This window comes from Lathyrus oleraceus, chromosome 3 (assembly GCF_024323335.1).
Source record: "Lathyrus oleraceus cultivar Zhongwan6 chromosome 3, CAAS_Psat_ZW6_1.0, whole genome shotgun sequence".
NCBI lineage: Eukaryota > Viridiplantae > Streptophyta > Magnoliopsida > Fabales > Fabaceae > Lathyrus > Lathyrus oleraceus.
The window spans coordinates 155,112,028-155,126,143 of record NC_066581.1 but is presented as its reverse complement, the minus strand read 5'-3'; the positions used below and the strand labels follow the sequence as shown (position 1 = coordinate 155,126,143).

Below are 14,116 nucleotides of genomic sequence, written 5' to 3'. Positions count from 1 at the left end.
TAGTGAGCATTGTGAGTCAGTTCATGAACACTCCTTGTGATACTCATTGGAATGCAGTTATTCAGATTCTCAGATATATAAAGAATGCACCAGGAAGATGCCTATTATATGAAGATAAAGGGTGATGCTAAAATCACGTGTTATTCAGATGTAGATTGTTCAGGACCACCGTCGGATAGGAGATCTACTTATGGATATTGTGTTCTTATTGGGGGAAATATGATCTTATGAAGGAGTAAGAAACAAAGCACATTTGCGCTATCTAGTGCTGAAGCTGGATATCGTGATATGGCAGCAGCATCGAAGAAACTTGCATGGCTTAAGAATTTGCTCTCAAAATTTAGGTTGGACCTTCAGGCCACAAAACTCATATGCGACAATCAAGCAGCACTTCATAGTGCATCCAATCCGGTTTTCCATAAATAGACCAAACACATGGAAATAGATTGTCACTATGTAAGAGACAAGGTACTATCAGGAGGAATAACCACATAATTTGTCAAATCTAAAGATCAACTGACTGATATGTTTACTAAGTCTCTCAAGGGTTCTCGAGTGAATTATTTTTGTAACAAGATCGGATTATACAATATATATGATCCGGCTTGAGGGAGAGTATTGAGAATCCGTTATCAATCAATTAGTATTGATTGATATTCAATTAGTCATAAATAAAAAATATATTATTATCAATTGTGTATACCCTTTTGCATGGAAATATATAGCATGTGTGATGATATTAGTTACAATTTCAACAATATATATACTTTCAGTTGCATCAATGGATCAATGGAAAGACAAACTCATTTCTATCATTGACAAAGTTTCTTCATTCTGTTATAAAATTTAAACAACAAATTTTTAATTTATTTCATCTAATATCACTCCTCCCTTCAAACACATTCCATCCATCCAACAAAAATATTGAAAATATTTGATGACAAAATGAAAAACTATTTTATCCGATATATTAACAACAATCATGCATCCATGGTATGATTAACAATAATTATGCTTAGATTGTCTGCAGAAATCAATGCTGAAACCAGAAAGGTTGATATCTGAATCATATGATGAATACCTTTTTCATATATTGCTACTTTCCTAAATTCCCTACCACCTTCATTAATATCTGCACTGTTAGAGCAACTTTCAACTCGCTTGAACAGATTGTTCGGGATTAATACTATGTATATCCATGTTAATAATCTCGGAGCTATTTAATGATTGTTTGTTATATATAAGAAAAATCTAACTAATGATTGCAGATGTTTATTGAGCAAGTTATGGAGCTTGTGGAACTGACCCCACTAAAGAATGCAATTGTTGGCTTGCCCGGTTCTAACAATCTCTCGACACAACAGCGTAAAAGGTTGACTATTACTGTTGAGTTAGTGGCTAATCCTTCTATAATATTCATGGATGATCCAACTTCTGGGCTAGACGCAAGATCTGTCTCTATCGTTATGAGAGTAATTAGGAATTTAGCAGACAATGGAAGAACAATTGTCTGTGCCATTCATCAACCCAAAGTTAATATCTTTGAATCTTTTGATGAGGTGGAGTAAGAAGAATAAAGATTTATAGCAATTTCATTTTTAGTTTGTTTTCTTGCATTAGAAAACTTCTGAATCTGATCATTATATGCAACAAAATGTAGTTGTTCTTGATGAAGCAAGGAGGGCAAGTGATATATAAGGGGCCAATTGGACATCATTCTTCCCATTTAATAAGTTACGTCGAGGTAAAATTGTGATGAACCTTTGACAAATGAAGTACTATGATCTTAATATGCCTAAAAAAATCATTTGCATACACACTTTTGTTCTTGAAGGGGATTGAAGGTGTCGGTAAGATTAAAGATGGTTGTAACTCAGCAACTTGGATGTTGGAAGTCACTTCTTCAGTAAAAGAAATGGAATTGGGGATTGATTTTGCTGATGTATACAAAAATTCAGAATTATACAGGTATTTGTAATTCTATGAAGTTTAAACATTGTAATACAAAATTTCAAAATTCTACTATAGTTTCACTTCACCATTACAGTTTTCTTATGTGTAATGATTCTTTTGGCATTTGTTTTAGCAGAAACAAAGCTCTTATTGCAGAACCAAGCATTCCGGCTCCTGATTCTGAGGATCTTCTTTTTCCTTCAAAGTACTCAAGGCCCCTTTTCACTCAATGCAAGGCTTGCTTATGGTCTTACTGGCGGAATCCGCGGTACAATGGATTAAGGTTTCTCTTCACAGTTGCTGCCTCCATATTTTTCAGGTGCATGTTGTATGGCATTGGTTCCAAAATGCAAGCCGAAAACTAGGAAAGTGCTATACCATTAATACATGAGTAATGAGTTTGGTTCTATTTTCCGTTCTAAGAAAAAGTTCATATCAATAAATTGCAGTGAAAAGCGACAAGATCTCTTGAACACCGTTGGCACAATGTTGATTACTGTTCTACTTATCGGCATTAAGAATTCTAATTCTGTGCAAGGAATAGTGGGTATTGAGAGAAGAGTCTTTTATAGGGAAAATGCTGCTGGAATGTACTCTTCGCTTGCCTATTCTGTTGGTCAGGCAAGTGATTTTTTTTGTCTTTATTCATATAAATTACTTACTTCAGTGTATGTGTTTTTTAATCTACTCTTCGTATTTTGATGCAGGCTCTAATTGAAATCCCTTATGTTCTAATACAAACATTGGTATATGTACTCTTCACATTTTTAATGTACTCTTCACCTCTCTATACTTTACCTACTACGGCATGATGTCACTAGCCATGACACCTCACCAAAACGCCACCTCTTTCCTTACTCGTCTGTCCTATGTATTATGGAACCTTTTCTCAGGATTCCTAGTCTCACCACCACCAGTAAGTTTTTACTTCCTTTGATGAAAAGTGCCTATATATAGTTCCTTAATTTTCATTTTCTTTGGCATGTGGTAAAAGAAAATTCCAATATGGTGGAGATGCTTTTATTGGACAAGTCCAATAGCTTGGAGTTTGAATGGATTGGTGACTTCACAATTTGGAGGTATAAAAGATCACATTCAATTCAACTGAACAAGTGTTTCAGTACTAGACTTTTTGGAAAGTTACTATGGTTTCAAGCATGATTTTTTGGGAGTAGTTGCAGCTGTAGTAGTTGGATTCATAGTGACTTTTGTGTTGGTTTTTGTCATGTCTGTCAAGATGTTTAATTTCCAGTCGCGCTAAGGGTACCGTTGGGAATTATTGTTGTAGCGAGACTTAGCAGTATTCTACGTTTAATGTTATCAGGTTAATTTGCTTTATCATTTGGGATTATAAATTATAATTACAGGAAAGTTGCTCCTGATAGGATTTATGGTCAGTTTTTGTAATTAAATTCTGTTGCTGTAAAGAAACCTAAAAAGATAATGTAATACAAGTTGAACAAAAGAAAATGAATTAGAATGTATGAGTAACAAACAAAACGTGAGTTAGTTAATCAGTTTGGCAGTTAATTGGTTGAACAGACTTTCTAACTAACTAACTTTCATTAACATAGAGAACATAGCTTGCTTATATATATAAATTCTCATCATTCATATTCCTTCAACACACACTTACTCACTCCCACATAATCAAGAGTTCTTCACAAGGCAAGTGCTACTGAATCATTATCATCTTGAGTTCTTCTAATTACATATATATCTTTATCTTGAAAAACTCACTTTCTTTTATTTCTTTACACAGCCATCCAGGATAAGAATTGTGAGGGAGAAGAAGAAGAAGAAAGAAACCAAACTCTCAATCTCACATTGAGCAAGGTTAGTTCTATTTCAAAATCTATATCTTTCTTGTATAGAAAAGGAAATGATGATTTTGTTTTTATGTATGTAACAGATCCATTGTGTAGAAAGATGAAGAAACAAATGAAAAAGAGATCCGAAGTCATAACATTCACTGATTTTGATGCGGATCGTCAAGCGGGCCCTCCGATAGTAAGAGCCCTTGTTGTGGACAATGATGAGCACATTCGAAAGATTCATGTAGATATTTTGAAAACACTTGGTGTGGAAACTTGTTCAGTGGAAACTGGCCAAGAAGCCTTAGAAATAATTTCTTATGATCGGATCTATGACCTAATTCTGATTCGTAGGATTTTGCCTGTCATGGATGGACTTAAGGTAGCTACATTTGTATATTTCTTGTGGCATATGTATAAATGAATGAGATTGATTCGTGTGTTGTATGCAGGTGACGGAGATGCTGCGAAACATGGAGTACCCTACAACGATAATTGGGGTGACGCATCCGCTTACAGAATTAGAAAAGGAAGAATTTTATAGTGCAGGGGTAGATGGTTGCATTGATTATGAGATACCATTGAGAGCTAAAACGGTTGAAACACTGGTTGCAAATATTAATCATCCCCGACCCTGGAAGAAAAGAGTTGAGTATAATGCAGTTTACAATACTTTTTTCCGTCCTGATTCAAAGTTTCGTCCTGGCCAGCTTTATCATTCAAGTTCTGGCCGTGGCTCAGGTTCAAGTTCTGGCCGTGGCTCAGGTTCAAGTTCTGGCCGTGGCTTAGGTTCAAGTTCTGGCCGTGGCTCAGGTTCAAGTTCTGGCCGTGGCTCAGGTTCAAGTTCTGGCCGTGGCTTAGGTTCAAGTTCTGGCCGTGGCTCAGGTTCAAGTTCTGGTCGTGGCTTAGGTTCAAGTTCTGGTCGTGGCTCAGGTTCAAGTTCTGGTCGTGGCTCAGGTTCAAGTTCTTGCAAATAGTTGATTCTGTGAATTGCTTCAATAAAGTTAGAATGAAATGGCAGCTGAATGTGTCAAGTGATTATGTAGAAAGACAATGTGTGCAAAGCAGTGACATGGAATGAATAGTTTAATTTTCTTTAGTCGACAATATCACATTTGCATTCAACTTTTTTTCTCTCACTCAGATTAGCTATGATCTCAAAACGAAGCTTGTTGTCTCATAAATAAGATTTTTTAACCGAGTAACTGTGATTTTTTGCCATAATAATGAAAATTAGACGTGTCATATGCATTATCCGTATTAATAGTATGCACACGCATTGTCATTTTGGGGCCAAACAAACTTTTATACCACATCATATTGATATCATATGGGATAACAAATGCGTTGGGTTTAAAAAGTAATTAAGTGGTTGCTTATTACATCTTAAATATTTTTTACCTGCGGAAATTGTTATGGGTATATCTGCAGGAAATATTAAATATTAACAAAATCTGTGTTAAAAATTTTAAAGTGTATTCAAAAGATAATTTCAAAACATTGCGAAGAAGCAACTTTCAGATTTCCATAAAATTTAGTATATATATATATATATATATATATATATATATATATATATATATATATATATATATATATATATAGGAACGACAATAGGTAGAGTTTGGACCGTATATACACTAATATTTCTACCGTACCCGTATTCTATAGATATTTAAATACCCATAATTGTATCCGTTTATTCATAGTATTATCGATCAATTATAATTTAGACTTAAATGTATTTTTGATCCCTCTACTTTTAACCAATTAGTCCCTTATTATAAAACCAATGATTTTAATTGTGGCTTTGATAAGAATATAATAATAATTTTTAAGGATAGTTTATTAATTAATATTTTTTATAGAATAAATCAACAATTAATTGTTTTAGTTAATATTTTTAGAAATTAATTATTTAAAATTTTGAAAACAATTGTTGGGTCTATTCCAATTCATTATAGTATCCATTTGGCAAAAAGATTAGTTAGAGAGAAAGTGTATAATACATTCAATATGACTAATTCCTATAGAAAAATGAGTTGCTCGTTATGGTAACCCTATCCAAATGACGGGAGATCCCCAAATAATAGGTTCAATGGGTAAAAAAAAGTTGTGAGTAATATGAAGTGATCGTGCTAGAGTAAATAAGAAAAGCATGAAAACTGACATAATAAGAGGATTAGATAATAAAAACTCTTAATGGGATCTATACTTTATATGAGGGAATACCTAGGTTATATGAGTACTCTTGATAGACTCACATATGTGATTGTGGAACTTAGTTCGATTCCTATGAAATTTCGAGGCAGAATTTCTAGAATTTTCAGTAAATTAGGACACACCACCAAACCGCCGTCCATCCAGCTCGGTCCCGTCTGGACTTGGGTCTTGACCATTTAATTTTTGGAACCAAGTTTGATGAAAAAATTAATTAAATGAATTTAATTAATTCGGTGAAAATTAATTATTATTATTAATTAATTAAAAATGAAAATTAATTAAGACGAAGGTGACATGTCACCTACAGAAATCTAGTTTTAACTGAGTTTGTTTGCTCTCTAAGAGTCAACCAATGACTTGCTCACTAAGTGAATAACGGCTAGTCTTGACTGAGCCGGTTCCAGTCTCCCACATTTTCGTCCCACTATTTTTTCTCTATTCGGATCGGATCCTCAACTATAAATAAAGTTTTTCCCATCACTTGCAATACACACCAGATTTCACAATCCGGAATCTCTCTCTTATCTTCTATATACAGTTCTTATATAATGTTCTTTTCTGTTTTTCAAGTGGCTTGTCTACGCCATCAAATATTTATTTTTCCAAAAACTACGAGTGGTTTTAACATCATCCTCGAGTTGTTTTAACGCCATCGGAGGATGTATCTCCAAAATGATACCTACCGTACAAATATTTATCGTACAATTGAACTGAATTGTTTTATCTTGGAGGCGTCATGGTAGTTAGTCTGCCTTGCATAATTTTGATCAGTGTCGCGAAACGTCTTAAAGAGAACAAAGTATTCCGCGACTCATTCTAATAACTTCTTCTGTGGTTAATTTCAAAACCGGTAAAAATAGTGTCATTCATTAACCCAAAGTTTATATATTTAAATCTTTTGATGAGGTGAAGTAAGAAGAATAAAGATTTATAGCAATTTCATTTTTAGTTTGTTTCCTTACATTAGAAAACTTCTGAATTTGATCATTATTTGCAACAAAATGTAGCTGTTCTTGATGAAGCAAGGAGGGAAAATGATATATGCGGGGCCAATTGGACATCATTCTTGTAGAACTGTGATGAAACTCTGATAAATGAAGTACATGTTTTAGTACTATGATCTTAATCTGCCCAAAAAATTCACATGTGTAATGATTCTTGTGGCCTTTGTTTTAGGAGAAACAAAGCTCTTATTGCAAAACTGAGAATTCCGGCTTCTGATTCTGAGGATCTTCTCTTATTGCAGAATTATAATTACATTGAATAAAAAGTTTTTGTAATTAAATTCTATTTACCTTTTTCGTTGTAAAAAACTTAGAGACATAATGTAATACAGTAACAAACAAAACATGCGTCAGTTAATCAGTTTGGCAGTTAGTTGGTTGAACAGAATCCAAACTCACTTTCTAACTAACTAACCAACTTTTTGCTTCCTTTTCGTTAACATTGCTTCTATATATTTGAAAATTCTCACATTTACATTCTCATCACTGTTACTTTCTTTCTTCACTCACTCCCACAGAATCAAGATTTCTCCACAAGGCAAGTGCTACTGAATCATAATCATCTTGAGTTCTTCTTATTACATATATAGCTTTATCATGAAGAACTCGCATTCTTTTATTTCTTTACACAGCCATCCACATTTCCTTCTTTTAGTCTGAGAATTGTGAGGGTGAAGAAGAAGAAGAAGAAAGAAACCAAATTCTCAGTCTCACATTGCGCAAGGTTAGTGCTGTTTCAAATTCTATATCTTACTTGTATAGAGAAGGGAATAATGATTCTCTTTTTATATATGTAACAGATCCAAGTGGTATATCATCAATTGTGTAGAAAGATGGTGGCTACAATTGAGGACAAAGGTAAACAAAAAATGGTATATGATAGTGAAGATGATGATCTTGCAAAACCCCCTCCAAGAATAGTAAGAGCACTTGTTGTGGAAAATGATGACCGCATTCGGAAGATTCATGAAAAAAAGTTGAAACAACTTGGTGTGGAAACTCGTTCAGTGAAAACCGGCCGAGAAGCTATAGAAAAAATTTGTGTTGATGAAATCTACGACTTAGTTCTCATTCGTAGGACTTTGCCTTTCATGGATGGACTTGAGGTAGCTACATTTGTATTTCTTGTGGCATATGCATAAACTAATATTTAGTGCTAATGAGATTGATTCATGTGTTTTATGCAGGTGACGAAGATGCTGCGAAAAATGGAGTACCCTACAACGATTGCTGGTGTGTCGCAACCCCTTACAGATTTAGAAAAGATAGAATTTTATAGTGCAGGGCTAGATATTTGCATTGATAACGAGACACCCTTGACCCGTAGAACACTAGAATTCATTGTTAAAACTGTTTCTCCCCGCAAAACTTGGAAGCAAAGATCTGATTACCTATGTTTTCTCATTCACGGTCCTCCTTCTGGTCCTGGTTCAAGTTCTACTTCTAAAAACGTTTGTGAAGAAGATTAAGCAGCATGCATCTGCATGGCCTTTTCAGGATGATCCATGGATTGTGTATTGTTGCCTCTGTGATTTGTATGTTACTTTTTACAGTATAGTATATTTTCATATAATTATATGTTTCTGTGGAGACTATACAAATTGTTATATTAATTATTTCTCAGATGTGATACTTATAAATGTATATGTAGGCTGGCCACAACCTTAATCTTTAGACATGAAAAATTTGAAGTTTAGGTAACTTGAATCACAATGGTTAAAGAGCACTTAAAGATATGTATTATTATTGACGAAATTTAGATCAAAATTCTTAAAGGATTAAAACAGTCGATGTCTATATATTTTTAAAAATTGGGGAAGAAAAAAAAAAGAAACCATGCATGAAGATTCTCTACGAGTTTCAAACACAACGGAGTTTATTGAAAATACTACACAAGTTCATGTAAAAGAAATCCATAAAATTTCTACTAATGATATTAACAATGAGAAAACACATGTTAACAGTGACCCTAACAAGCGACCTATTATGTTGACTTTATGTCATCGTAACAATTGGGCAAAATAGCCTTTTTCGTTTTGGATATTTAGCGTCGGATTTATTTTGGTCTTTTAATTTTAAAAATGATCATTTTGATCCTTTAACTGTATTAAATGTACCACGTCTATCCTTTGCAAACAAAACACAATTGTTGAAAATGTATCAAGTGTGAATAGTGTTGATAATAGTCTCACATTGATCGGTAACGTGTAGACTTGAGCATTTATATTAGGAATTAATTACTTGATATTTCCTTCTTATTTGCTAGCCTTAGGATTTAATTACCTATTATTTCTTTCCTTTTTCTAGCCTTATTCTCCTCCCTATTTAGGCCCTCCTAATATAGCTGTTGGAGAATATTCTATCATAATTCTCTCATGTAATCAACTATAAGTTCATGTAATCATTCACCTTTTGATCAATAAGAAATATACAATTATTTCTCTAATATGGTATCAATGATATCATAACAAATTAACACCCTTTTTTTTCCCAATGGCCGATGAAGAAAATTCTTCATCTTCCTCTGATGAAAACAATGATTCAACTACTCATCACATCAAAGATTCCTCCCAATCACACTCATCACCTTATTACATTCATCCGGGTGAAAATCCAGGATTGGTTTTGGTCTCTCCACAATTAAACAACAACAACTACCATACTTGGAGTCGTGGAATGAAGCGAGCCCTCCTTGCCAAGAACAAACTACAATTCATCAATGGAAAGTTACCTCCTTTACCAGAACTTGATCCTCTTTTTGATGCCTGGAAACGGTGTAATGGTCTTGTTATCTCGTGGATAACTCGATCTCTCACACCTTCGATTGCTCAAAGTGTCGCTTACGTCGAAAACGCTAAGGTTCTTTGGGAAGAATTGAAAGAACGATTCACCAAAGGAAATCACTTCCGCTTCTCTGATCTTTTGCAAGAAATTCACTCCACAAAACAAGGTGAACGATCAATTTCAGAATTTTTCAATTTTATGAAAACTTCTTGGGAAGATCTTGAAGATCTTCGTCCCCTTCCTTCTTGTACCTGTCACACACCTTGCAATTGTGTCGCTTTCAAAATCATCAAACAACAACGTGATTCTGAATTGGTTATTTGTTTCTTAAAAGGATTAAGTGACAATTATAACACAGTTCGTTCTCAAATTCTTCTCATGGATCCACTGCCTTCCATTAACAAAGTTTTTTCTTTGGTTCTTCAACAAGAATCAAGTCCTGCAAATATTGCTATTCCAAGTTCAAAAATTCTTTACAATGCCTCTGATAATGGTAACCGCTTTCAAAGTCGCGGTTACAACAACGGAGGACGTGGTCGAGGTCGAAGTTCGTCTGGCGTTCGTGGTCCACCCAAACAATGCACCTTTTGCACATGTCTCGGCCATACCATTGACACTTGCTACTTCAAACACGGATTTCCACCTGGGTACCAGCCAAAAACTCAATCGACCGTCAATAACACTACTTCCTCTAATGACAGTTCCTTTCCAACTTCTTCCAATGTTGCTGCAAATGATTCATCCATTCCACAATTGAGTGCTGAGACAATTCAACAACTTCTCTCATTATTACCAAATTCTTCCAAATCTACTACAACATCTGCTCACAATGTCAATACTGCACACACCGCTCCACTCCATTCCTCGATGAGTCATCAAAATACATCCATTGAGCCAGGTACAATTGATCCTGCAAAAGATTATTGGATTCTTGATAGTGGGGCAACTGATCATGTTACCCACTCCAAGAAATACTTTACTTTTTTTCGCAGAATCAATCCTATTAATGTTTCTTTATCCGATGGGTCGATTGTTGTAGCAAATTTTTCTGGCACAATTGAATTCTCTCCTTCTTTTAAATTATATAATGTTCTTTATTTACCTACATTCAAATTGAATATTGTCTCTGTTCATCTTCTTATTTTCAATTCTAATTGCAAATTAACCTTTCATGATTCTATTTGCAATATTCAGGAAGCTACAAGTTTGAAGATGATTGGTCTTGCTAGACTTCACAATGGACTTTACTATATTAAAGATCCTTTGCCCCAAGCTTCATCTGTTTTTCATGATATTACTATTAAAAGTATTATTTCATCTTTTGATACTTGGCATTTTCGTTTGGGACATCCCTCAAATAAGGTCCTTGAACAAGTGTGTACTGTTTTTCCTTATATCAAATATGATAATAAAAGAATTTGTGACTCGTGTCACTATGCTAAACAATGCAAATTACCTTTTCCTTTAAGCTCTTCTGTTAGTTTACACGCCTTTGATTTATTACATGTTGATATTTGGGGACCACTCTCTATTCCATCTTTACATGGCCATAAGTATTTCTTAACTATCGTTGATGATCATACTAGGCATACTTGGATTTTTTTAATGATTGCTAAGTCTGAAACAAGAAGTCTATTGCAAAATTTTGTTATTTTTGTCAAAACTCAGTTTAACAAATCTGTCAAATCTATTAGGTCGGACAATGGATCGGAATTTCTCTATCAAGAATTTTATGATAAATTTGGCATCTTACACCAAACCTCTTGTGTTGCTACTCCTCAACAAAATTCTATTGTTGAAAGGAAGCATGGTCACATACTTAATGTCACTAGGAACCTTCTTTTTCACGCCAAACTTCCCAAATATTTTTGGTCTTATGCTGTTCTTCATGCCGTTTATCTGATCAATAGATTGCCTAGTTCTATTCTGCAAAATAAGTCTCCCTTTGAATTACTTTATAATAAACCTCCTACTTTTCTTGACCTCAAAGTTTTCGGTTCATTATGCTATGTTTCTACCTTAGAACAGCATCGCACCAAACTTGATCCACGAGCTAAAAAATGTATCTTCCTAGGTTTCAAAGTTGGCATCAAAGGTTATGTTGTTTTTGACCTCTCTACTAGAGAAATATTCGTTTCTCGCAATGCTGTTTTTTATGAATCTACTTTTCCCTATGCTGAAATTACTGATTCTTCTCTTAGTATTGACTTTGTAGATCAAGATTATTCCATTTTTCTATTTGATGATCCTGATGACTCTACAAAGTATGACAGATCGCAACCTCATATCCAACCAACATCAATACAACCTATCTCCACTCCATCAACTCCATCCCCAAACTTGCCATGTGATTCTTCATCCTCCATTGTTCCTCCACCCAATCCACATCCATCTTTTGACACCACCAACCTAAGAAGATCAACTAGAACCACCAAAGCCCCTGGCTACCTCAGAGACTTTCATTGTAATGCTAAACTTCCACCTTCCTCATCTACCACTAACTCATTATATCCTTTGCATTCTGTATTATCTTATCACAAATTATCACCATCTCATCTTCATTACACACTTTCAATTACCAATGCTATTGAACCACAAACCTATAAACAAGCTATCAAATCCCAACAATGGATTGATGCCATGAACAATGAACTTCAAGCACTCGCAACTAACAATACTTGGTCCCTCACCACCTTACCCAAAGACAAGGTTGCTATTGGTTGCAGATGGGTGTACCGTATTAAACACAAAGCTGATGGCACTCTAGAACGCTACAAAGCCCGTCTTGTAGCCAAAGGCTACACTCAACAAGAAGGGGTAGATTTTCTTGATACTTTTTCCCCTGTTGCTAAACTAACTACTATTCGTCTTTTACTTTCTATTGCAGCAAGTGAAAAATGGATCATTCAACAATTGGATGTGGACAACGCATTCCTTCATGGTGATTTACATGAAGAAATGTACATGTAGTTGCCACCCGGCATCATTCCTACCTCTCCTAATCAAGTGTGTCGTCTCAACAAATCCCTTTACGGTCTTCGTCAAGCTAGTAGGCAATGGTTCAGCAAACTGTCTTCCGCTCTCATTAGTCTCGGCTATCATCATTCAGAATATGATCACTCATTATTCATCAAGTCATCTCTCAACACTTTCACTGCTCTCCTAGTATACGTAGACGACATTGTCCTCACCGGAAATGCATCAACAGAAATAAATCACGTTAAAAGCTTTCTTCATTCTACTTTCCGCATCAAAGATTTAGGTCATCTCAAATATTTTCTTGGCCTTGAAGTTTCTCGCACCAACAAAGGAATTCACTTAAGCCAACGCAAATATGCATTAGATATTCTTGCTGATACAGGGATGCTTGCAGCCAAACCTTTTACCACTCCAATGATGAAAGACACAAAACCTCTCTACGATACTACTTCTCCTCCTCATGATCCAACTGCCTTCCGACGTCTCATTGGTCGTCTTCTCTACTTGACTAATACTCGCCCCGACATCAGTTTTGCCGTTCAACATTTAAGTCAATTTATGCAAAATCCAACCGCAAATCACTACGAAGCTGCTCTTAGAATTGTTCGTTACATTAAAAATGCCCCTGGACATGGTTTATATTTTTCTTCTGATTCACCGATTCATCTCAAGGCCTTCAGTGACTCAGATTGGGCAACTTGCCCTATGTCTCGCAGATCCACCACCGGTTTCTGCATTTTCATGGGTTCTTCACTAATTTCTTGGCGATCAAAGAAGCAAACAACGGTATCTCGTTCCTCATCTGAAGCTGAATACATAGATCTAGCTTCTACCACTTGTGAACTTCAATGGCTTACATACTTACTTCAAGACCTACACATCCCATTCACAAAACCGACTCTTTTATATTGTGACAACAACTCTGCTCGACATATTGCTATGAATCCAACATTCCATGAGCGAACCAAACATATTGATATTGATTGTCACGTTGTCCGTCAACAACTACAAGCCGACCTTTTTCATTTACTTCCAATTACTTCTAACAATCAACTGGCAGACTTGTTCACCAAACCGCTGGAACCGCAACCATTTTCTGCTATTTTTGCTAAGCTGGGACTGTTAAACATACATTCTCCAGCTTAAAAGGGGGCTATTAGGAATTAATTACTTGATATTTCCTTCTTATTTGATAGCCTTAGGATTTAATTACCTATTATTTCTTTCCTTTTTCTAGCCTTATTCTCCTCCCTATTTAGGCCCTCCTAATATAGCTGTTGGAGAATATTCTATCATAATTCTCTCATGTAATCAGCTATAAGTTCATGTAATCATTCACCTTTTGATCAATAAGAAATA

The 14,116-nt window shown here is 35.1% G+C and overlaps 2 protein-coding genes across 2 annotated transcripts; both read left to right on the top strand.

Moving 5' to 3' along the window:
• Positions 1 to 3,713: 3,713 nt before the first annotated feature.
• On the top strand, positions 3,714 to 4,744 carry LOC127130168 (histidine protein kinase NIK1). The gene is made up of 3 exons (XM_051059235.1): positions 3,714 to 3,789; positions 3,866 to 4,149; positions 4,220 to 4,744. Exons 2-3 carry the CDS (start codon positions 3,883 to 3,885, stop codon positions 4,742 to 4,744), a joined length of 792 nt encoding a protein of 263 aa, XP_050915192.1. The 5' UTR covers positions 3,714 to 3,789; positions 3,866 to 3,882.
• Positions 4,745 to 7,503: 2,759 nt separating this feature from the next.
• Positions 7,504 to 8,511, top strand: LOC127125942 (two-component response regulator 24). Its single transcript, XM_051054803.1, has 3 exons — positions 7,504 to 7,718; positions 7,795 to 8,100; positions 8,182 to 8,511. Exons 2-3 carry the CDS (start codon positions 7,828 to 7,830, stop codon positions 8,461 to 8,463), a joined length of 555 nt encoding a protein of 184 aa, XP_050910760.1. The 5' UTR covers positions 7,504 to 7,718; positions 7,795 to 7,827; the 3' UTR covers positions 8,464 to 8,511.
• The last annotated feature ends 5,605 nt before the right edge of the window (positions 8,512 to 14,116 follow it).